We start from the raw sequence: 22859 nt of genomic DNA on the forward strand, positions 1-22859 counted from the left end.
GTCCGTCTTGGGTGGACCTGCACGGCATAGTTTATAGCTTCATTGAGTTACACAAGCCCCTTCGCCACGACAAGGCAGTAATCCATAAAGGGGTGAGGAGAGTATAGATTGATATAAAATGAAAATAGATATATACATAAATACATTGTTATGTTACCTTATCAAAATATATATTTCCAGGGAATTTTTTAATGAAAGCTAATCACAATTTATTGAAACTTGACTTACAGCATGCATAGTGCACTACAGTCTGTTCAAAACTCTATTGACTTTGAACTGTTTCCTAGAAATTATTCTCAGAAAGACACAGACAAATACATTTATTTGCACATTCACACACATATACTGAAAATCTGAAAAAGAATGGTGGATAAAAGATGGTTCCATGTAAAGTAGAGCCAATGATTGTGGCCAAGAACAGAGAGCCAACCATTAGATCAGTTTCTTTAACACTCTCTGGACAAAGAGACAATGTGAGATCACCCAAGCTGCATTTTGTATGGTTGCTTTTCACAAGGATACTGCAAAGCAGTGGTCTCTGGATGGGGAGAAGAACCAGGAGCTGAGGGAATGTTCTGTACTTGCTTCAGCTGCAATAATTTAGAGCAGTTTAGTTAAAAGATATAAAAACATGAAAATATCCACAGTACATATTAAAATAGGAATATAGATAATTAAGAAAGAACAAATACAGATAAATAAAAGGAAATATAAAGAATAATGATAGCCAAAACTGATTAGAACGCTGTCAAGAACAGCTTGATTTTCACTATCCTTTTGAACTCTATAAAGGAGGTCTCTGTTGATAGAAAATCTGGCATTGTTATTGCATTAATGGTAAATTGATACTATTTTAAGCCTTCTTGGAAGTACTTGTGTCTCCTAGTATATATAGATAATAGCAATAGATAAATACTGTATATAAAGAATGCGTCCCACTATTCCCTCCACATATATTTCTGTATTTCTAACTGGATAAGATAGTCACATGCCTGTTAGCTAGCCTGATGTAGTGGCATAGTGCTGGGCTACAAACCAGGACACAGACTCCCTATGAATCAGCTGGCATGATTCTTAGGCATGAAAGCCAGTTGGGTGGCTTTGGACCAGTCACTGTTCTCAGTCCAGAGTAGTTGTTGCGAAGAAAATAAGTATACATAATAATCCCACAAAGTAAAGGACGGGTGTAAAATAAATAGATAAATAAAAAACAGCAAATGACAAGGGCAGCGTAGCACTGAATAGTTATTAGGAGAGGATTGCAAGGTGGGAAAAGTAATAATCTTCACTGATGATCATTCTAGTGGGTTTCCCTATGAATCAGCTGGCTGTCCACTGGCCCAGTCTTGCGTTTTTAACCCCATCCCATTCCTTCTCCATTCGAAACCCCGCTCATTTCTGCTAGGCCAGTAGGAAAGCATCCTTAAAGATGAAGGCAACACTGATTGGCTTCTGTTGTTGCCAAGACGACGGATCGGGATAAAAGAGAGGTGGTCCCCTCGGCGCGGATTCTTCTCTCGCTCGTCCAGTGACTTCTGCCACCGGCTCTTCGTCTTCTCTTTTTCACCCCTGTCGCCGCAGCACGAAGTGGATCGTTTTGTCATTCCAGGCTGTTTCGGGAGGGGTGGAGTCACCCTCGGGGGTTTTTCTCGAAGCGCGCCACATCGAGGGAACCGGCCGGAGTTGCCAGCGATGGGCTGTGGGAACTCCACAGTCACCAGCGCTGGCAGCAAAGGTGAGCGCGGAATAACGCGGTGCACGAAAGGCGCACACAAAAGGCGGAGCCCAGGGGAAATGGGTGGAGGAGAGAAAACTGGAAGACTCGGGAGTGAGGTGGGAGCAACGACAGGAGGAATCGCGGGACAAGAAATAGAGTTGAACCAAAAGGGTAAAAAAAAAAAAGAAAAAGAAAAAGAAAGAAACCACCTGCTGGAGGAGGAAGTGGTTCCATTTGTTCTAAAAGCTGCTCTTTTTTCTTTTGCGCCTGGCGAGGAGAAGGAAGAGCGCGCGTGCGCGCGCGCTTCTAGAACTGGAAAGAAAGTTCTGCTGTAGCAGCTTTGGGGAGGCAAGAAGAGGCTTGGGGGAAGAAAGTGTGTGTGTTCTGTGTGTGTGTGTGTGTGTGTGTTTTTGGTCAGACAACATTTGCTGGTGGAGTGGCTGGTCTAAAAAGTAGGGCTACCTGCTTTTGCAAATCATCGTGGTCATCACCATACCTCTTTTGGCCAGAAAATGATGAACATAAGAATCAAATTATATTTAAAGTGGTTTTCCTATCACATGCCTTTTATTTAAATTTCCCAGTTAGAATTCCTTAAGCCAGTGGTTCCCAATCGTTTCTTCAGCACAGATGCCATCTAAATACCTTCTGTGGCACAGACCCGCAAGACTTAATTGATGATTTAAATCATAACATTTCTTCAAGCCTTCATGGACCCCTGTGATAACATTGAGCCTCCCAGGGGACCACAGATTGAGAACCACTGCCTTAAGCTCTACTCAGCAGAGCATACAGTAGTAACCTCTTTGTTTTTTATATTTAAAATGTAAAAGAGCAGGGTAGAAGTAACGGGCCATTCCTTCATGAATGTGTTAACTTAACAGCCTATAGGCCAGTGGTGGTGAACCTATGGCACGGGTGCCAGAGGCGGCACTCAGAGCCCTCTCTGTGGGCACGTGTGCCATTGCCCCAGTCCTAGGCCTTCAGCTGGGTTTTATAAAACCTTTTTGCTTTAGGCCTCCACCGCCATGTGCAAAAAAAAAAAAAAAAAGGTTCAATCAGTCAATTTCAACTTCTCGCAGGAAAAAAAAAGATCTTGCAAAGTTGGAATTGATTGATTGAACTTTTTAGTCCCACCCAGTCTGCCGTTACCACTGCAGCCGCGCCCACCCAATGGGCCACGCCCAACCAATGAGCCACACCCAGCCAATGGGCCACACCCACCTGGCACTTGATGATGCATAAGTGGGTTTTGGGTTGCAGTTTGGGCACTCAGTCTCTAAAAGTTTCGCCATCACTGCTATAGACAGTGGTGGGATTCAGCCAGTTCGCACCACTTTGGCAGAATTGGTAGCTAATTTTTTCTTGCCCAGGCCCAGAATGGACTTCCGGAAGTGGCATCCACACAGAGAACCAGTTGTTCACATATTTGAATCCCATCACTACCTATAGGTAGTCCTCAATTTAACAACTATTCGCTTAGTGACTGCTCAAAGTTATAATGGCAAAATGACTGTTTTTCACACTTACGATTGTTGCAGCATCCCCATGGTCATGTGATCAAAATTCAGAAGGCAACTGGTTCATACTTATGAAAGTTGCATTGTTCTAGGCCTGGGGTCATGTGTTCAGCTTTTGTGATTTTGTGACAAGCAACATCAATGGGGAAGCCAGATTCACTTAACAAACATGTTACTAATTTAACAACTGCAATGATTCACTTAACAATTGTGGCAATAAAGTTTGTAAAATGGGGCAAAACTCATTTAACAACTGTCTCACTTAGCAACATAAATTTTGGGCACAATTGTGGTCATAAGTCAAGGACTATGACCACGATTTTGTCCCTGATAGTACTTCAGTTTATGTCCATAATGGTGCTGATTTAAATCCAGGGACAATTAAGCTCAGGGAGGTATTGCTTAACCAAAATATCACCAGTGTTTGGCACTCAAGCCTCTCATGAAGTAATTCTGAGAAACTGCAAAAGGTCAGCCTCAGTTTGTTGAATTATGATCTGAGGATATAAAATGATTGTGGTACTATAATCAATCCAAGAACTATTCAATGACTGCAGAAAAATTATTTCACTGTGACAGTTTGTGTTGGATTGTGATACCATTCCTCATCATTAAGATCAGTTGTTTATCGGGCTAGTTATCTGTGCCTAAGAAAAAGTATTCAATTATTTTCATTGCATTGTCACACATATATGCTTTGTAAATGTTTACAGTATGATTTCTATCTCAATATTATGTTGGTTCAGAACTACATCTTACCGAAATCAGCACAGCTTAATCCTAATAATATATATGTTATTTCATCCTTGTGACACTGAAGCTGCTCTACTGATTTCAGTGGGACTTAGAAATAAGTATGCACATTATTCTGTTAGAATAATTTGGGATATACATATACTATTCTAAGCTCTACTTTTTGTACCTTTAATATTCTCCACTGTATGCAAACATTCATTTAAAAATGTTTCCTGTAATGTAATCTAAAAGAATATGTTTTTAAGCTGGCATTTTAAAAATTAATGATGAAAATAAACATTAAGATTTTTAATGTTCTTTACCCATTTCAGTTACATTCATTCTGTTCTTCCTCGAAAGAGACCATTTTGAATGAATTTATTTCAGACTTCATGTGTCAACACTCAGAAGTGGTAGAAGACTTTTGGATTGTGAGATGTAGAGTATAAAATGCAATTTTGTAGAGTGCAAAGTGCAACCTAGAACTAAGGAGAAATTTCCTGACAGTCAGAACAATTAATCAGTGGAACAACCTGTGTCCAGAAGTTGTGAATGCTCCAACACTGGAAGTTTTTAAGAAGAGACTGGACAACCATTTGTCTGAAATTGTATAGGGTTTCCTGCCTGAGCAGGGTGTTGGACTAGATGATCTCCAAGATCCCTTCCAACCTTATTATTATATTATTTTAAAGTTAACGTATCTCCTCATGTCTGTAGAGGAAGGAGAATAAGTAGAGCCATGTGGCAAGTATTAGCTACTTTTCTACCCTTTAAACTTTTCCATTTTTCTAATAGATGAAGTCATAAAATATCTGTAATTTGGGGCAATTCAAGTATCTGATTAATTGATATAATGATATTCTAAGTGCAATTATATTGTAAAGAATAATCAATTTCATGGATGAGAAATATCTTGAAATTGATTAGATCTGCTAGAAAATATTGAAGAGAGAAGACATAACTCAAAGAAGAGATAATGGTCATGCAATACAGGTATTCAGATAAATAAATCTATTGTTGCACACTAATGAAGCAGATTTTAGTATACCGTATATGCCAGCGTATTAGGCGACCCGGCGTTTAAGACGACCCCGTCTTTATAGCCGGACCACATTCCTAGAACGTCGTCTTATACGCCGGAAACTACCAGTATTTCCGGAGTATAAGACGACTCGGCGTATAAGACGACCCCCGTCTTTGGCGCCGATTTCAGCGCTCGCGGAAGTCGTCTTATACGCCGGCATTTACGGTACTTTGAAATTAGTGTATCTTTTGGTGTATTTATTATACTTTTTACTTTTTTTTACTTCTGTTGTCGTGATTGATCTCAGAGCCTGGCTGGCAAGTCAGGCAGTTTTCTTGGCAAAGTTTTTCAGAAGTGATTTGCCATTGCCTCCTTCCTAGGGCCGAGAGAGAGTGACTGGCCTAGGTGGCTTTGTGATCAAGGCATGAATAGAACTCACAGTTTTCTGGTTTCTGATCTGGTGCTTTAACCATTACACTAAATTGGCTCTCATTACAGCTTTAGAGTCTTTTAAATGGTTTTTCTATGGATTTGCATTTGGAAATGGGCAAAGTGCATTTCTGGTGACAATCTAGTATGATTATTTTAGAGTAAATATTTTGATGACTCAGTATTTATTTATTTATTCATTTTCTATAGCCTCCCATCTCAGTCAATGACTGGGTGGCTTACAATTTTTTAAAAAAAATACAATTAAAAATACTAAAAACATTTTAAAACAGTAAGAATGCTAGAAACACTCAGATTAAATACACATAGGAACAAGATACTTGGCCAGTTAGCAATACAGTCAGGAAACGGGGCCCTTAATGCACTCAGAACCCCAGGCATGGGAACATAGCCAGGTTTTTAAGATCTTATGAAAGGGTAGCAGGTTGGGGCCATTCTGATCTCCGAAGGGAGAATGTTCCATAGAGCAGGAACCACTACAGAAAAAGCTTGTCTTCTGGTCTCCATTAGCTGGCACTCTGCCTGACAGGATCTACAGCATGCCTATTCTGCTCCATCTAGTTGGATGAGTAGAGACTCTTGGAAAAAAGATGATTCCCTCATGTACCCCAGTCTCAAGCCATGTAGGGCTTTAAAGGTAACCAGTACCTTGAATTTCACCAAGAAACATACTGTAACCAATGTAGTTTATGCAGAAGTGGTGTTATATGTTCCATCTATCTGGCACTGTTTACTACCCGTTGCAGCCACATTCTGCACCAGTTGAAATTTTTGAATGGTCTTCAGGGGAAGCCCCATGTAGAGTATGTTACAGTAGTCTAGTCTAGAGTTTATAAGAACATGAGTTACTGTAAGCAGAGCACAGAATAGATACTATGAAATTCTGTTCTATATCAAGGCTTACCAGAATTTTGTCTTAGGGGATGTATTTATTTAAAAAAAAATCTTAACAGGTAGGTCTGGGTTTACCAATAAGACAAGGTGCTCACAGTAATGGCCATTTCACAAATAGGCAGTGTCTCTTCAAGGCAGCCACAACTACAAACTGTCCTCCCCCTAAAAGATAAGAACACACATTTAAAGTGTGATGATGTGCAACTGTAGTCATTGAATAAACCATAAGTTGTTTTAAGGCAATCAAGCACAGAATGATATCATTTTTGTTGCTCAATTAGAATGATATATGAACATGAGTAAATAATTTGTTTGTAATTTCCTCACTTCTTTTTAACTACTGTTGCTTTTTATACAACTCATTTTAACAAGGGCACCTGTGGGGGTGGGGAGTTAAAAAAATAGGTAATCAAATTCCTGTTTCTTTTATGCACATTGCAAATGTGGCACATGTTAAAAGTGGGTGATGCATAGTCACCATTTTGAATTTTCTAATTATTCCCCAGAACACCTATGTGCACTAATCAGTTTACAAAAACCTATGTAGCAGAGCAGGCAAAGCTGGAAGGCAGAGTTAACTGTGCTATTAGTTTGGAGTCATTGTGTTGTCACAAGAGATCCAAGTCCAACTCCCCGTGAATTCCATTAACCTTCATGTAGTGCCAATTTAGCACTGACCTTTAATTGATTAGATTCTTTTGTATAAATTACAGTAATAAATTCTGTGCTTTAAATGCAATTAATGCTACTGGTTATTTGTGCCTGACAGCATATTTACAACTGGAAATTGGCCTAAACAAGCCATGAAGATGTGTTTATTTTCTTATCTGTAAAAGCCAATAGTATGTTTTTCACCTGCTGAATCAACTAGCCGTGAAAATGGATGGCGCTGGAGTGTCGGACCCATACCCGACCGTCGCCGCAGTTTTATCCGGTCAAGCGAATGATTAGAGGTCTTGGGGCTGAAACGATCTTAACCTATTCTCAATAGTATGTTTTAACCTTGATTTGCTAAATGAGCCACTGTAGTTAGCTTCACACAGTCCATTAAGTCATAAACATCTAATTTACTAACTAGTAGAGCTGTGCAAAGCTTTGAAGGAGTGATTCAATTTCACAGAGATTTGACTGAATGACCTTATTAATTATTAAACGGTTCTGTGAAGCAATGTGTCTTCCTCATATGTGAGGAAGTAAAGCAGGATTGCAGTTTGTCCTTGGGAAAAACAACTGCAGACAGGCAGAAATGCTTCCCGCCCTACTTTCCTTGTGCATTCACTCACTCATTACTTTACTCACTACCTTACTCACAAACAGTTCCCTGACTATTTGAGCCACACCCTGGCATTTTCAAGGATGCACTGATGTCCAGAGGCAGCCTCACCCCACCCAGACTCTTAGTTTACAAAAACAAAGGCTAAGACAGTCTGTAAGTCTGGGGTGTGTAGAAAAAAGGGAGATCAGAAAATGGCAAGCAAACTGGGAAGTGGAAGCAATGTCTGGGGATTGGCAGCTATTATAGGAGACAAGAGAACTATCCACCAACTGTCAGGACCACAATCTTTGGTGAGCAGCATATCCTGCTTGGAGCTTGGCAGCAACTAGAGCCATTTTGCTCCATAGCCTTTTGTTGGAGAAGGTGTGTCCTGTAAAGCATTACTCCACACCTGTAGTTGGAGAAGGTGTGTCCTGTAAAGCATTGTGTACATATCTGCTATGTTATTGTGTGTCCAATCCTTGGGAAAAAAAGAACAAAACGTGGAGCAAAATTGCATGTTAATTTTGCTTCTCATGGCCCCACAGGCTCAAGCCAGCACTTTTAGTAACCAGAAAAGGCTTTTGCACTTTATCCTGGGCATGGACAAAAGCCTCATCTAACACTTTCAGGCAGCTGCTGGAAGTACTAAAAGAGATTTTGTGCAGATGCAGCCCTTAATGCAGAAAATTTCTCCGCTATTGGCTGTTTCAGGCTGAGATTGTGAGGTATCCCTTTAAGGGCCATCAGTCTGATTTATGAACAAAATCAAGATGATGGGTGCCTCAATGTGTTTGTTTTTACCATACTGATTGTTTTTACCTGATGTCCTAATTGTGTTGTGCATTTTGCTTTTGTAGGTAATGATTTGCCTAAATGATTTGCATGAATCAAATTGTGGTCAAATAAGTAGCAAGGTGAGAAAAGCTTTGAATTGTGGATCTAGATGTATTCACCGGGTCTCCTGTTTGAATTATCTTGAAACTGATGTAACTAAAGAAACTGAAGATGGGAAACATGGGTGATATTTGCAGAGCATTGAAAGTCACAGTTCTTGAAAGGGGTCATTTTATGTTTCCTGTAAATACTGTTGGCTAAATAAATGGAGGGGAAAAGGTAACTTATGAAAAGATTCACAAACATATGTTCACATTTTTTTCATTCCAGGTACTACAGCAACATCAAAAGAAATGTAAGTATATATTTTGATACATTTTTCTATTTTGTGTTATGTTTCCAGGTATTACAGAATACATAACAAGGTCATGATAGCTTCTTAGTAGTTTGAGTAGATTGTCAATTGGATCACACTAAGCTCTATTTTGTTTAGCCACATTTTTTGAACAAAAAGCCTGTTTGGTATAGTGGTTAAATATCAGGCTAAAAACTGCAAACTATGAGTTCTAGTGCACCCTTAGGCACAAAGCTAGTTGGGTGACCTTGGCCAGTCACACACAGCCCTATGAAGGAAGCAATGGTAAACCACTTCTAAAAAAACCTGTCAAGAAAACTGCCAGTCCATGCAATCACCAGAATCAAAAACTGATTTGAAGGCACCAAAAACAAACTGCGGTTGCTATGTTCGTACAACTTGGTATGTCACTAACTTCAAATATGGGTTGTTATCGATAGCTTAGATCAGAGGTGTCCAACCTTGGCAACTTTAAGACCTGTGGACTTCAACTCTCAGAATTCCCCCATATTGGTTGGGCAATTTTTGAAATCCACAAGTCTTAAAAGTTGCCAAGGTAAGGGGGAAATGGGTGAGCAATACCGAAAGTTATGTGTATAAATTTATTTTACTCTTTATCTGAAGTATTTTTATGATGTAAAATTGAAAATAATTTTTTTTTTTTACAAAAAAAAAAGTTGCCAAGTTTGGACACCCCTAGCTTAAGCTGTTTTAGGAACCTAGCTTTTATCTGCTCATGCTAAGCGTAATGTGATTTGCTTGGTTTTGGCTTAGTATGACTCATGAACCCAGGCTTTGTGGTATATACAATAAGTCACAGTTTAATATATTGTGTTAACTCAATCATTGTGGCTTATTTAGCAAACCAGTCTCATAATGAAATAATAATAATAATTGCATGCTTTCTCTTATTGGTAGAACAGGTATTACAATAATTGGATGATGATGAAGCAATGGGTTATGTTTAGTTGAGGACAATTAGGCAGCAATGAAATTACAGTGCTTGTGAATCCAATTATAATGGTCCTCATAAGTGCCTTAGAAACATAATTCTCGGAACATCTATGTGAATCCGAGTGAAACCGCAAAGTGCTCAAATATTGTATCCAAGAATTTGTGACCATTTTGTAGCCAGAAGCTAATCAGAGCTGCTCAACCAGTGACAGTTCAGTAGGTAAGGATTTCTCAGGAAAAAAAGTAGTGAAAGAAAAGATGTAACTGATGAATCCTATCCTGCTGTTGTTAAAGGCTTTATGTATCTGAGCTTATAGGGTGGAAGTGTAACTTCCTTCTCCTGAAACCCTCTGAGTTTTTGCAGTCTAGTCCCAGAGAATGTCTCAGTATAACTGGTTGGTAGGTACTACTACCCCTACCTAACTTCAACAAGGTGCATCATGTGATATCCTCCCCTTAACCCTGGTTTGAGAATGAGAGATGACTCCCATAATTTGTACTGCTGTGTTTATTGAAAAGACAAACATGGGAAAATGTTTATATGCTATAAATTCTAGATGTATGATTTAGAATCAGGTTACTAGAGGTCTGGCCCTTCTCTTCCTCCTTGAGAGACAGAATAATTTCAGCAGAATTAAACAAAATCAAACTTTATATGGAGTGAAGAAAAGATAAAATATAAAAACTCATGAATGAAGGCAAATATACGTGTCCCGGGGTAATGATGTGAGATCGAATTTGGATCAATCATCCGGACGAGAGATTTACTCTTCCAAGCTTTCGGACTGATGCTGGAGCCCATCTTCAGGGAATTTCTTTCTATTGGAATATGTGTTTTGGGCTGTTTTGTGAGTAGTGTTTATGTGGTGCCTTCCCATTCGCTGATTGGTGTGTTGGTGGCTGGCGATTGGCTGTTGTTTCCTTGTGCTGCCAAGCCCTCGGCTCCTAAGTACTTAACAAGCTGGTGGTAAATCAGCACTCCTCTTAACTGACAAGGGGCCTGTTTTCCAGGCTTCAATCATTTCCCTGGCTATCTTTGTACTTTCATGGCCAACAATCTTAGTTGCTATGAAATTAAATGTGTGTCCTTGTTCATTGCAATGTGAGGCTGATCACCCCCTTGTGTTCTTCCAATCTGGTGCTTAGCTTCCTCCCAGTTTGTCTTACATCGTCACAGGGGGAATCCATGCAGGACTATGTAAGACAAACGTGGGGGAAGCTAACCACCAGATTGCAAGAACACAAGTAGTGGTCAGACGAAGAGACCCAAACTCATTTGTAGCCTCACATTGCAACAAACAAGGTCAAACAAAACTTTGCTGCCCAGAGTTCCATGGATTAGAGTATATAGATTTTTTAAATTAAATAAATAGGTAAAGAAATAAATTATTTTTAACTTTGCATATTAAAATCCAAAAAGTGTTGGTTACAATTACAAAAAAATGATAAGACTTTCTCTATTTTGGGACATTTTAAAACAAGAGTTGCAAAAATAAAATACAAGTCAGTGTTTCAGTAGACCACAGGATGGCGCTAGTCTGTTATGACATTGGACATAACTTGAGATGGAAGTCAAAACAGAAAAAATTAATTGGGCAGAGATAATAGATCAGAAAATAAAAAAAAATAATATCCAGAAGGTATTATATAATGTAGGACCCTTAAAATAAATACCACCTCTGTTCAAGTTGTTTCTTGGAAATTCCATTTTAACCAGAGGCTGGAAATAATTCAGCTTTTTTTCTTTTTCTCAGTACACATCTGCTTGCTCCATTCCCCCGGACTTCCATCTTTTTTTAATAAAAAACTATCATAAATCTCATATATCCAGCAAAAAAAAAATATATTTTAGGCCTCCTTCTCTCTCTCTCTCTCTCTCTCTCTCTCTCTCTTTCTCTCTCTCCTTCTCTTTCTCTGTACCTATATTGTTTGATACAACTCAACTTTCCCTGGTGAATTCTGATGCCAGTTGGCTGTTGGCTGACTGTCAGTGAATATGGGGTGGTATTTGCAGCTTGTTATTTATTACAAGTTAAAACTCCTTGCCTCTTAAAAAAAGTTGACAACCTCATAAATCAAATAAACCACATTATAGGAGTTTTAAATCTGGGATGCAAAAATCCAGATGACCACTAAAACGATGCCAAGAAATATAGAAAACTCTGTATTTTAAGATATATGATTCTACTAATTTGCTAAGTGCTTTGAATCAGACTATTTATAAAAAGAACTCTTTTCATGGTTTCTTTAAATATATAGTTTACTTAATATATGCTATAGTCAAGGTATGATTATTATCATGTTTTTGTAAAGTGGTTTTTTTCAATGATTTTTTTCGTCTATCAAAGTCTTAATTTTTCCCCAGTTTTAGTTTATTTCCCTTTACCAGACAGAGTAATAAACAATCTAGACCTTTTGACGGTACTCCCAATTTTTTTGCAGCATTAATTTTGTCTAAAATTGTCACATGTGATGTATTTAAGTAATATACAATGTTTTCTTTTTTCTTTTCTTTAATTGCTCCATGGTATCATGGAGCTGTTTTCTCCAAAATAAACAAGCTTTCTCCTAATCCTTATTTGTAGGAACTGTGAAATTTCAGACTCTCTTTCATTATTAATTCTTTCTATTGCTTACGTTTACTATTTTGTGCTTGGGAGCCTGCTAGAAGAGTGTTTTTCAAACTTGGCAACTTTAAAATGTGTAGATATCAACTTCCAGAATTCTCCAGGCAACGTGATGGCTGGAGAATTCTGGGAGTTGAAATCCAGACATATTGCTGAGGTTGAGAAACACTGTTAGAATAATATCAAGGTCCTGACATATTTTAAGGTTTCTAAGATGAAATTATATATTCCAACTGCCTCTGTTTTTTGTGGAATTTCCCTCTTCTTGACCTTGATAAAAGGAGATGCTCATTCCAGCTCTTTCTATTGGCCAGGGCTTTCTGTGAGGTGAACCGAGGAAGGTGCCTTGGCAAGTTGGCAAGGAGCAGAATCCAGAGTGTGGAAAATTGTGCTGTTTGATGATCTCTATGTTCTAAATCAGTGGTTCTCAACCTTTTTAATGCCGCGACCCCCAACCGGTCGTAAGTCGAGGACTACTCAGTTGGTGCAGCACCATTTGCAGAATGGGACTTTTGGCGGGCTCAGCAGGGCAGAGACGGCCTGGACAATTCCTATTGGCTTTTGAAAGCCAATAGAATTAGACTCTGTTCAAGAGAGTCTATTCTATTGGCTTTCAAAAGCCAATAGAATAAAAGGGAGTAGCACAGCTAAGGAAAAGGGGGAAAAAAATGGTGGACTGCGTTGTTTGGCGATCCCCGTGAAATGGTCGTTCGACCCCAAATGGGGTCCCGACCCACAGGTTGAGAACCACTGATCTAAATGCAGTAATGGTAAAGTGCTATGTAATGGAAGGATGAAACGAGACAATAGACCGAAGAGGAGATGAGAGGTATTATAGGAAGCCATAGGAGTTAGTGGAATAGACAAGGGATACCCTCTGTGCTATTTTTGGGAGTCTGAACTGATCAACACTGAGTCTTCAAGCATGTACTGTTGCTGTCCTGAACCTACTTGAGAAGAGCAGGTTTTTGACTGCTCATTGACAGAGAAGAGCGGTATTAATTAGGCAGAACAGTTAGGGCTTCCAGATACTGCAATTTTTACTCAATCAGGCTTGAAAACTTATTGCTAATTTGTCTTTCTCTACCGAAAGCTGAGAGCCACTAAAGCAAACTACAGTGACTGCTATGCAGGTAGTCCTCAACTTATGACCATAACCGAGCCCAAAATTTATGTTGCCAAGTGAAAAAATTCTTAAGTGCGTTTTGCCCCATTTTATGACTTTCCTTGCCACATTTGTTAAGAGAATCACTGCAGTGGCTAAATTAGTAACACAGTTGTTAAGTGAATCTTCCCCATTGACTTTGCTTGTCAGAAGGTTGCAAAAGGTGATTATATGACCCCAGGACATTGCAACCATAATGTCACATAAATATGAGACAGTTGTCAACCATCTGAATGTAAATCACATGACCATGAGGATGCTGCATTGGTCATAAGTTTGCGACAGTGGCGAATATCTGTAGCTCAGGTGTAAGATGAGGGTGGAGGTTTGTTCTCTGACCTGGTGGGTTTGTTTCTGAATGTTTCATTACCAGGATAACATCTTCAGCAGAATTTAGGGAATGTCAAGTGTTGTTGTTCTTCTGTTTATAAGGGCTTCGTGTGGTCAATAGGTCTTGTGATGTGGGTCACGTCAGGTGAAGGTGTTATGATGGATCTTATGATGGGTCAGGTGTGTGTCACATCAGGTGAAGGTGTTGTGATGGGTCTTGTGATGGGTCAGGTGTTTGTCATGTCAGGTGAAGCTGTTCTGATGGGTCTTGTGATGGGGAGGTCACATCAGATGAGAGTCATTGGGAGGTGAAATGCTAGTTGGGGGGGTTGCGTGGGTTGGTTGAAGGTCAGTGCTATGGTCATAAGTGTGAAAAATGGTCATAATCACTTTTCCCAGTGCTGTTGTAACTTCAAATTGTCACGAAGCAAACTGTTGTAAGTTGAGGACTACCTGTACCAAGCAGCAGTTATGAGTTAAAGAAGAAAGCTCTTTGCTGGGATGGTGTTCAGAAAAAGAAAGAAGCTTTCTGTTAAAGCAAGAAAGAACTTTCCTAAAATATAAGAGATAAATGTTTGAGCCCTCCTGACATGTAAGTAGTGACCAGATGCTTGATCTTCCAGTGAAGGGAGGTTTTCAGATAGCTCTATAGGATCCATATCTCTGTTTCAAATGACAGAGATTATGTGCATTTTCCTGAAGGAAAACCTAGATAATAGGACTGGGCTTTTAAGCACTGCTTTTAAATTATTAAAATGTACTAAATTTTAAATTCAAAACTTAAATCGTAAACTATTTTAATATTATAATTATTTTTAATTTGCTATGCTCTAACTTTAAATGGTTATTGTTAAATGTTCAGATGATTTTCAGTATCAGATGCACTGTATATCTTTGTTTTACATTATTGATTATAGTCTATAAATGGATTAAATAAAATAAGCATTCTCCTTTGTTTCTTTCTGTTAATTGCAGAACAAATGAATCGGTATCAGAAGATGACAAAAGGAGGTGTGTTGACAATGAACTGGACTGAAATTGCACTGATCAAAAGTAGGCTGCTATGTCATGAGAAAGACGTAAAGAGAACTATTTAAAATGTGGTTTATAAACCCCAGCCCAACAGCTTTATATTCATTTGTCCAATAAGAGCTTCTCAGATTTTAACTAAGAATCTTGTAGTCTAACCCTGGGAAATAGTTGCAGTATTATAGCTTCATAATGATATTTAGCTGATCACAGGAATGCTCCATGCATGTGCCCAGATTATCTAAGTCAGTAGCATTGCAGATATTGGCTTCCAAATATAGTTAAATGCTTGTTTCATATATTTAGGTTGAATCAGATAAAAAGGTACCGGATAGGGACTGAAAAAAATACACATGACCACTTTTTTTGCAACCCAGATCTAGTAACCTTATCATAAAAGCGTGGTTTAAAATTTATATCATCTGGCCTAGCCAGATACCCATGTCATTTCATCATCATCATCTTTAGCCATGGTCTACCCCCTGCAGGATGAAGGCCTCTTCCACATGTTTCCAGCCAATACGGTCCTGAGCTTTCTTTTGCCAATTGGGCCCACAATACTTGCTGATGTTGATCCATCTTGTTTTAGGTCTCTTTCATGGAGCCTTTTTATCAAGTGGGATCCATTCTATGACTTCCTTGGTCCACCTGCCATGAGTTCTCCTTGCTCTGTGACCAGCCCATTTCCATTTCAGTTCTTTTACTCTCTTGATGGCTTTGTATACTTTTGTTTGTTCTCTAATCCACGTTCTCTAATCTTTCTATCTTGTCTTGTAATGCCTAGCATGTATCTTTCCATGCCTCTTTGTGCCGTTCTTAGCTTTTGTATCAATTGTGAGGTTAGTGTCCATGTTTCACTGACATGTTAGAGCAGGTAGCACACACTGATCGAAAACTTTTCTCTTCAGGCCTAGTTCTTAAAAAATTATGCTTAGCTTGCCAAATGCCTGCCAACCACATTTCACACCATTCAATTTCCTTTATTGTATCACCTACCATTGAGATCCATTGGGCAAGGTATATGTACTGGTCTACTATGTCTATCTAGTTCTTCTCCAGATATAAAAAAAAATTCTTTGGTGAACTTATTAAACAGTCTGGCTCTTTTTCAGGTTTATTTTTAAGCCGAATAGTTCTCCTGCTTTGTACAACTTTTGCATGTGTCTTTGTAGCTCTTCTGGGTCTTGTGAGAAGAGAACAACATCATCTGCAAATCTTAAGTGATTTAAATAGGCACCATTGATTTTTATTCCATCTTTTCCCAGTCTAGTTTGTGAAATGCTTCTTCAAGGCAGGCTGAAAAAAGAATAGGTGATATTGTAATAGCCTTGTCATACACCTCGTTCTATGTTGATGTTCACTTTAAGATCATTAAGGCAAATTGTCACCATTGTTTTTTCATATATTGATTGTAGTAAGTTTATGTAAGCAGTGTCTACACCTTGGTTGACCAATCCATTAATTATTGCTTGCTGGAATACTGAGTCAAACGCCTTTCAACCCATGTCATTTAAAAAGGAATAAAATGGCACGGACTGATGTAAAGAGAGAACTAAATTGGGAAAGGTATGCCAGGTTGTCCAATTAAATTTACTGAGACAGAAAGTATTATATTACAGTATAGGGATTGTAACCACGACAGATTTAGAGATCTGTTTTTTATGAAGTATTTTAACTTTTCTTCTAAACCAATAAACACTTACAACCGGTTGCTTATTGTTTAGTTACGATGGGCCTACCAATTTACAACCTGGATTTAAAGTTCTAACAGCTGTCTTTCCTCTGTAATCATGTGATCGAACTAGGTACTTAACAATGGGCCGCATTTAGGCCTTTTGTAGCATGTGGTCATGTGACTGCATTTTGCAATTCTGGTTGGGGAGAATTCATTTCTCCCCAAACGTCCTCTTCTGGATAGCTGTGAATGCAGCTCTTCCAGCACTATGGCTAACATATTGAACAAAGATGCAGAAGTCTCCAACAATTTTGTATTGTGAACATGGCAGGAAACTGCTAGGAGAGATAATAATACTGATTTAGCATCTGTGGAGAAACATCAGATTGGTCTGCATCTTTGTTCAATATGTTAGCCATAGTGTTGGAAGAGGCATGCTGGCTGAGGAATTCTGGGAGTTGAAGTCCATAAATCATAAAAGGGCCAAGTATGAAGACTCCCATTCTAGACAGTTTTCCAGGTGTTCCAAGCATCCTGTTTTACCCAGCTATTAATGTTGAAAACTATTTCTGCTAGCCATTGACAGACTTTTTTTCCTAAGTAAATTGTTGGATGGGAGTCTTTTGGGGGGAGAGTCACAATTCCCCTCCACTTTGCTTCTATGCAACTGACTTCAAGTGTGGTCTAATTTTAACCTGGGTGTATTTGTATGTTTCTTTGTAATATATTCATATGAGAAGGTATGTAAATCTGAACACATGAATGTATTCCCCATTGATGTATATGGATGAGAGTGAGTGTGTGGAGTTACTCCACTCATTTTAGCCACTTTTTGTGGGGAAAACAGGAAAATGTGTCCTACATTCCAGCCTCACAGTTGCTGCACGATTGCATTGAGCAAGTGAAGTGTTTTGACTAATTAGAAGTCTTAATCAGACACACACCTGCAGCCTCTTGCTTAAATATCACTCACAAGCTTTAAGTATATCCCAAGTGCCCCTTCAAAGGTTATCACTGGATTGTAATTTTCAATGTAACAAAATGAGTAATACTTAAGTGTAGGATGAGTAATGAGCAGAATAATTTTATCCTGCCCAAATTTCACTTTTGAGAGAGCAGTTATACTAAATAATGTAACTCACAGTCCAAAAAAGATTAAATATTTTGCTGTGCGTAAGGATATACTTTTACTATGGCATCCAGTCATGACTTTCATGTCTTTTTCATTAAGAGATTATGGAGGTGTTTATGTTGGCCTACCTGCTGCAGCAGCCAAGATTTCCAGCCAGACAAAAACAGCACCTAAAGGTATTTTTTCAACCATTGTTTTTCAGTATTTCCAGTTTCTAACATTTATCATCATGCTTAGGAAAGACATTTTATCATTTGAAACTTTAAAAGGTTTTCAAGTTAACTAGCAGTCCTAGGTTACTCCATGAAGTTTAGGCAGAGCAAGATAGCCATAGCACTTAGACTTCTATGCCGCTTCATAGTGCTCTATACCAGAGGTCCCCAACCTTTTGGGCACCAGGGACCGGTTCTGTGGAGAAAGGTTTTTCCGCAGACTGGAGGGGGAGTGGTTTTGTGTGCTGCCTACATCCCGTGGATGGGGCTTTGCTTGTTTGTGCAGCCCGGTTGCTGGCATGCTGCAGCCCAGTACCGGTCCATGGATTGGGGGTTGGGGACCCCTGCTCTACAGGGTTTAAGTGGTTTAAATTGCCCCCAACAATCTGGATCTTCATTTTACCAACCTCAGAAGGATGGAAAGCTGAGTCAACCTTGAGCTGATCAGGATCGAGCTGCTGGCAGTGGGCAGAATTAGCTTGCAATGCTGCATTCTAACCACAGCGCCAGCACAAGTCTCTAGAAATGCAAACAGTCAAGTTAATTTCCACTATGTTCACTATGCTAAGTGAGGGAGTCTGCTTTAGAGTCAGAAGCGACAATCATCAGGTGGTTAGTTTGTGATTTTAATTTTTTCTTGGCAAAACAGGCCATAGATTGAGAGACCTGAGCCATATGATCTGATAGCAAGAACCAGCTTGACCTCATCAAAATATAGTAATTTTGGAAATATTGCTCTGAACATGAAACCGATTTTCAGTTTGACATCTTCAGCATAGGCTGATTGTCTTCTTAGAATTTGATATTTCCTATCAAATTGATTAGGGCTATTAATACAATGAAATTTGAAGGCAGTGAAAACCTGCTGCAATTTGTAGGACATTATCTTACCATGTATCAGATTCTCATTGCGTTGATTTTCACTTTACCAAATCATGAAGTGATTTAGAGACTTTCATGATTCTTCTGCCAAGCCTAAATTTATATTAAAAAAATAGATTCTAGTAGCAACCCTAGGTGATTCAGCTCAAGTGTATTTATGGATGTGAAAGAATATATATTTGGATTAGATATGTCTTGAAATGTTTCAAGGCTTTAAAATATTAATTATGAAACTTGGAACTTTTAATACTGTATAAGATAGTATTAAGACACTCAGACCTATTACCAAGCCTTTTAAAAGTTCTGTGCCATTTAAAAATTAATGCAATGAACTTTTATACAAACTGTTCCAGGGCCATGCTTCTAAGGGTTTGTGATATTAACCACCCACTTCCAAGGAGGAACAGTATATAAAAACAATACAAAACAAAAGTTGTCTATGATGCATAGCTTCTCCATCATGTTAATTTGGAGGATCACCCTTAACAAATTGGCATATATAATACACTTGTATACATGTGTGTGTTTGTATGTATCTTTCTGTATTTCCCATATCCAGGTTCTGAAGTAGCAGAACCAAGATAGCAGAGAGAAGGAAAAATAATTACCCCTCATCAAAACGGAATACTTGTACAAAACCTAAATTGAACTATTATCTGCATATCCCAAGCAGAAATCATACGTATAATGCAGAAACCACTCATACCAAAACACACAAATACACATAAGAGAACTGAATATGGATAAAAATAGAAAGCGAGAAAATCCCTGTTTAGCTGTTACCAAAAAGGGTCAAAGTCATAATGCAAAGCATCATTTTCAAGCTAATATTCAAGGGAACCACCCATTTCAACAATGAAGAAATGCAGGCATTTGCTCTTTCTTTCTAATCCTTTGGGCTTCGTTCCTCCACCTATATTCACAAGATATTTTCATATACCCTTATCTAACCATAGGTCAGATGTAAGGATGATGAACTGTTTCCCTGCTTTATTGGATTGCTGTATCCAATTCTTATAGTTTAAAAATTCTTATAATGTGGGAAAGAGCTGATATTTTTTGACAGGATCAGACTAAATGTTTTGGATTGGCAGATCTTATCACAAGCCTTACTATTAAAAAAAGAAGGTGTTTTCAAATTTTCAAGTTTGAAGAGATGAAGTAATCCAGTGTTGACTCTATGTTAGTGCCTCTGTTCAAATTACAGTGAAGTAAATAATTTTAGGACTTAATTGTCATATAAAAGGAAGACCTTTTTTAACTGTAAAATGTCTTAGGTTATGTCAAAATGTGGTAAATCAACCCTGCTGAATTTGAGAATTTCCTAAGTGCAGCCCTAAACAACTAGCTTAAAATCATGCCCACATAGCATACCAGCCATTAATCCCCTTTCTACTAGTCTGATTTCTTTCCAAAATAGGAACCTGACCAGAGAGAACAATCTGGAGAACAGACTTTTGGGAGACAAGTCCTAAGGGAGAGTCAGCCCATCATTTTATGAGCTTGGAGCAGATGTGGGTATGTTGCTAATATATGTAATTTTTTTTTTGCTTGGGCATACAACGCCTCCGTATTTTCCTTAATGGCATATCTCGGTAAATCAAGAAACTTCTACTTAATTTTAGTTTCCTGTTAGCCTCCAAATCTGGAAATCAATTACCAACTTTGAAGCAAGCTTCTGTTTTAAATCATTACTTCAGGTTGCAAGGAAATGGCATGTGGTATTTCTCTCTATTTATATGTTCCAAGTAAGCCTTTTTAGAAAGCATTACTCTTCTTCTTCCTGAAAAATTGCTTTCTTATGCACAGAAGGTTGGGACTGACAAACATTCAGAATGTTATTTGCTTTAAAGGGATCAGTCCAAGAAATGTTCTTTCTCCTTGCATCTTTCCTGTGAGGTTCTGCGGCTTATTTCAGTGGGTTTGCTCATTTGTACAATAATTTCTCAATTTACAACAACGCAGTGACTGTTCAAAGTCACAATGGCACTGAAAAAAGTGACTTACGACCATTTTTCAGACTTATGACCATTGGAGCATCCTCATGGATACATGATCAAAATTCAGATACTTGGCCACTGACTCATATCTGGTCACTGATCACCTTCTGAAACCTTCTGACAAGCAAGTCAGTGGAGAAGCCACATTCACTTAACAACTATGTTACCAATACCACCAATGATTCATGTAACAACTGTAACAGGAAAGATCATAAAATGGTGTCAATCACTTTCTTGTTTAGCAGTGGAAATTTTGGTCTCAGTTGTTCTCGTAAGACGAGAATTACCTGTATTGGATCTGTACTTGATTTCTACCTGATTAATTGTATATCAAGGTGACAGTGAACTATTATTTGCCATATTTTTCTGAAATAGAGATTCTTATCTTAGTAATACAAGAAATAAGAACTGTAATGCTCTTTCCAATATGCAGCTTCCTGCATATTGTGTTAGTACAATGAGCATTTGCTTAATCACTTCATCCCTGAGGATGATTCTCCTCCTTTCTTCTTCTTGTCATAGACTTTATTGTAGCATTCTGAAAGTACTGTACTATTTATTATGCATATGCCATTTTTTCCTCTTAATCGGTTATCTGCAAAGATCACTCATTGCCAAGTGAATCACACAGAAAGATCACATCACCTGAAAAACGTGAAAGCCTAAAAGAGCTGCAACTATGAATCAAGATGAGTGCTGAAATGAAATGAAATGGATGAAGAATCCAACTTTATGGACAGTTTTGATGCCATTTAGTGCTGCATTAATTAGTAGATATAGGGCAATACCGCCCAAGAATGCATGTTTGAATAACAGTATAGTTGTTAACACTTTGAACAACAGTCTAGTTGTTTTGCTTCCGGTATTTTTGATAGCTTTTTTAACTAAAAACCTTTTCTATTGTTCACTCAAGTGTTCCTAAGCCGATATTACAATACATTATTGATTTACTTAAGAGTATAAGGTTATTTGAATCATATATTCAAAAAGTAGCTTTGGGAATTTAGACAAGGGTTCCAAAAGACATTGTCAGATCCCTTTGATTACCAGTTGCTTTTATATTGACTGTGGATCTCTTACTAAGAGGTTACTAAAAAGTGATTGTAATTTTTCAATGGTTTGTATTGTTTTTTCTTCTTTCATTTATTCACTCATTCCTGCTAACATTAAAAGAAAGAATTAGCTGCTTTCTCCCAAATGCTTGTGTTACATCTTCTGTTTTTCATAAGATTTTAGGAAATATAATGGTAGGTAGGGCAGATACCACAGCGAAACAAATGTAGTTTGTTCTGTTGTGCTTGCAAAGAAATTCCAGGAAAGCCTCCTTGAAATAAATATTGATTTGGAGTTGACTTGGCCCCCAGCGCAGCTGTTTTTATTGCTATGATATTTATTTTTCATTATCTGATATTTTAAACCTTCAACCTGTAAGTTGAGGACTTCCTGCAAAGAAGCTATAGTGTATTTTAGGAATCATCTCCCCAAATATTTTAATAATTGTGTATATTGGTGGGGGAAAGATTTCCTAAGGCAGGGATGAATTTGTCTATATTCCAGTTGTGCTTTCAGCAATGCAATGAAAAATTTAATTCTAACTTCTGGGAGATACTATAATTTGGAAATATATTTGAAATATTTGGTTTGAAATGTCTTCTGTAATGGAAAACTAATAATTCAATTTTACTGCTGCTTATTTCAAGGGCCACTTTGATTTTTCTGACAAAGGAAGAATCTTTTCTTCTTCCCGAGAAGGAACCATTACTGGTTCCCCTTTCTGGGAACAATTAAACCTTTGATGTTCTGCTTTTGAGAAACAGAATTAGAGAAGTAGCTAGAAAAATGATAGGTAGAAATGGATACAAACGATATGTCTGCCTCAATCTCTTGGGTTTTCATGAGGTTGATACCCAATAAGAAACAGAAATGAGAGTTACGAAGTTTTGAAAATGTTCTTGAAGGATCAGACTAACAATGGAATTTATTTGTACACTAGTTTTAGATTCTAGCCCAACATCTTGCTTCCAAAGTTAGTCAAATGCCTTCAGGAAGGCTCAGGTAGAATGTGA

At 38.2% G+C, this 22859-nt stretch overlaps 1 protein-coding gene across 1 annotated transcript; it reads left to right on the top strand.

The window, feature by feature from the left end:
* Positions 1 to 377: 377 nt before the first annotated feature.
* CUNH12orf75 (chromosome unknown C12orf75 homolog) lies at positions 378 to 22335 on the top strand. The gene is made up of 7 exons (XM_039338159.1): positions 378 to 473; positions 1414 to 1735; positions 8763 to 8787; positions 14839 to 14874; positions 17799 to 17875; positions 20214 to 20311; positions 21397 to 22335. The coding sequence occupies exons 1-6, from the start codon at positions 378 to 380 to the stop codon at positions 20219 to 20221; spliced, it is 564 nt and encodes a 187-aa protein (XP_039194093.1). The 3' UTR covers positions 20222 to 20311; positions 21397 to 22335.
* Positions 22336 to 22859: the final 524 nt, after the last annotated feature.

The sequence above is a fragment of the Crotalus tigris genome, unplaced genomic scaffold (assembly GCF_016545835.1).
Source record: "Crotalus tigris isolate CLP2741 ecotype Arizona unplaced genomic scaffold, ASM1654583v1 scf7180000017694.5664430, whole genome shotgun sequence".
NCBI lineage: Eukaryota > Metazoa > Chordata > Lepidosauria > Squamata > Viperidae > Crotalus > Crotalus tigris.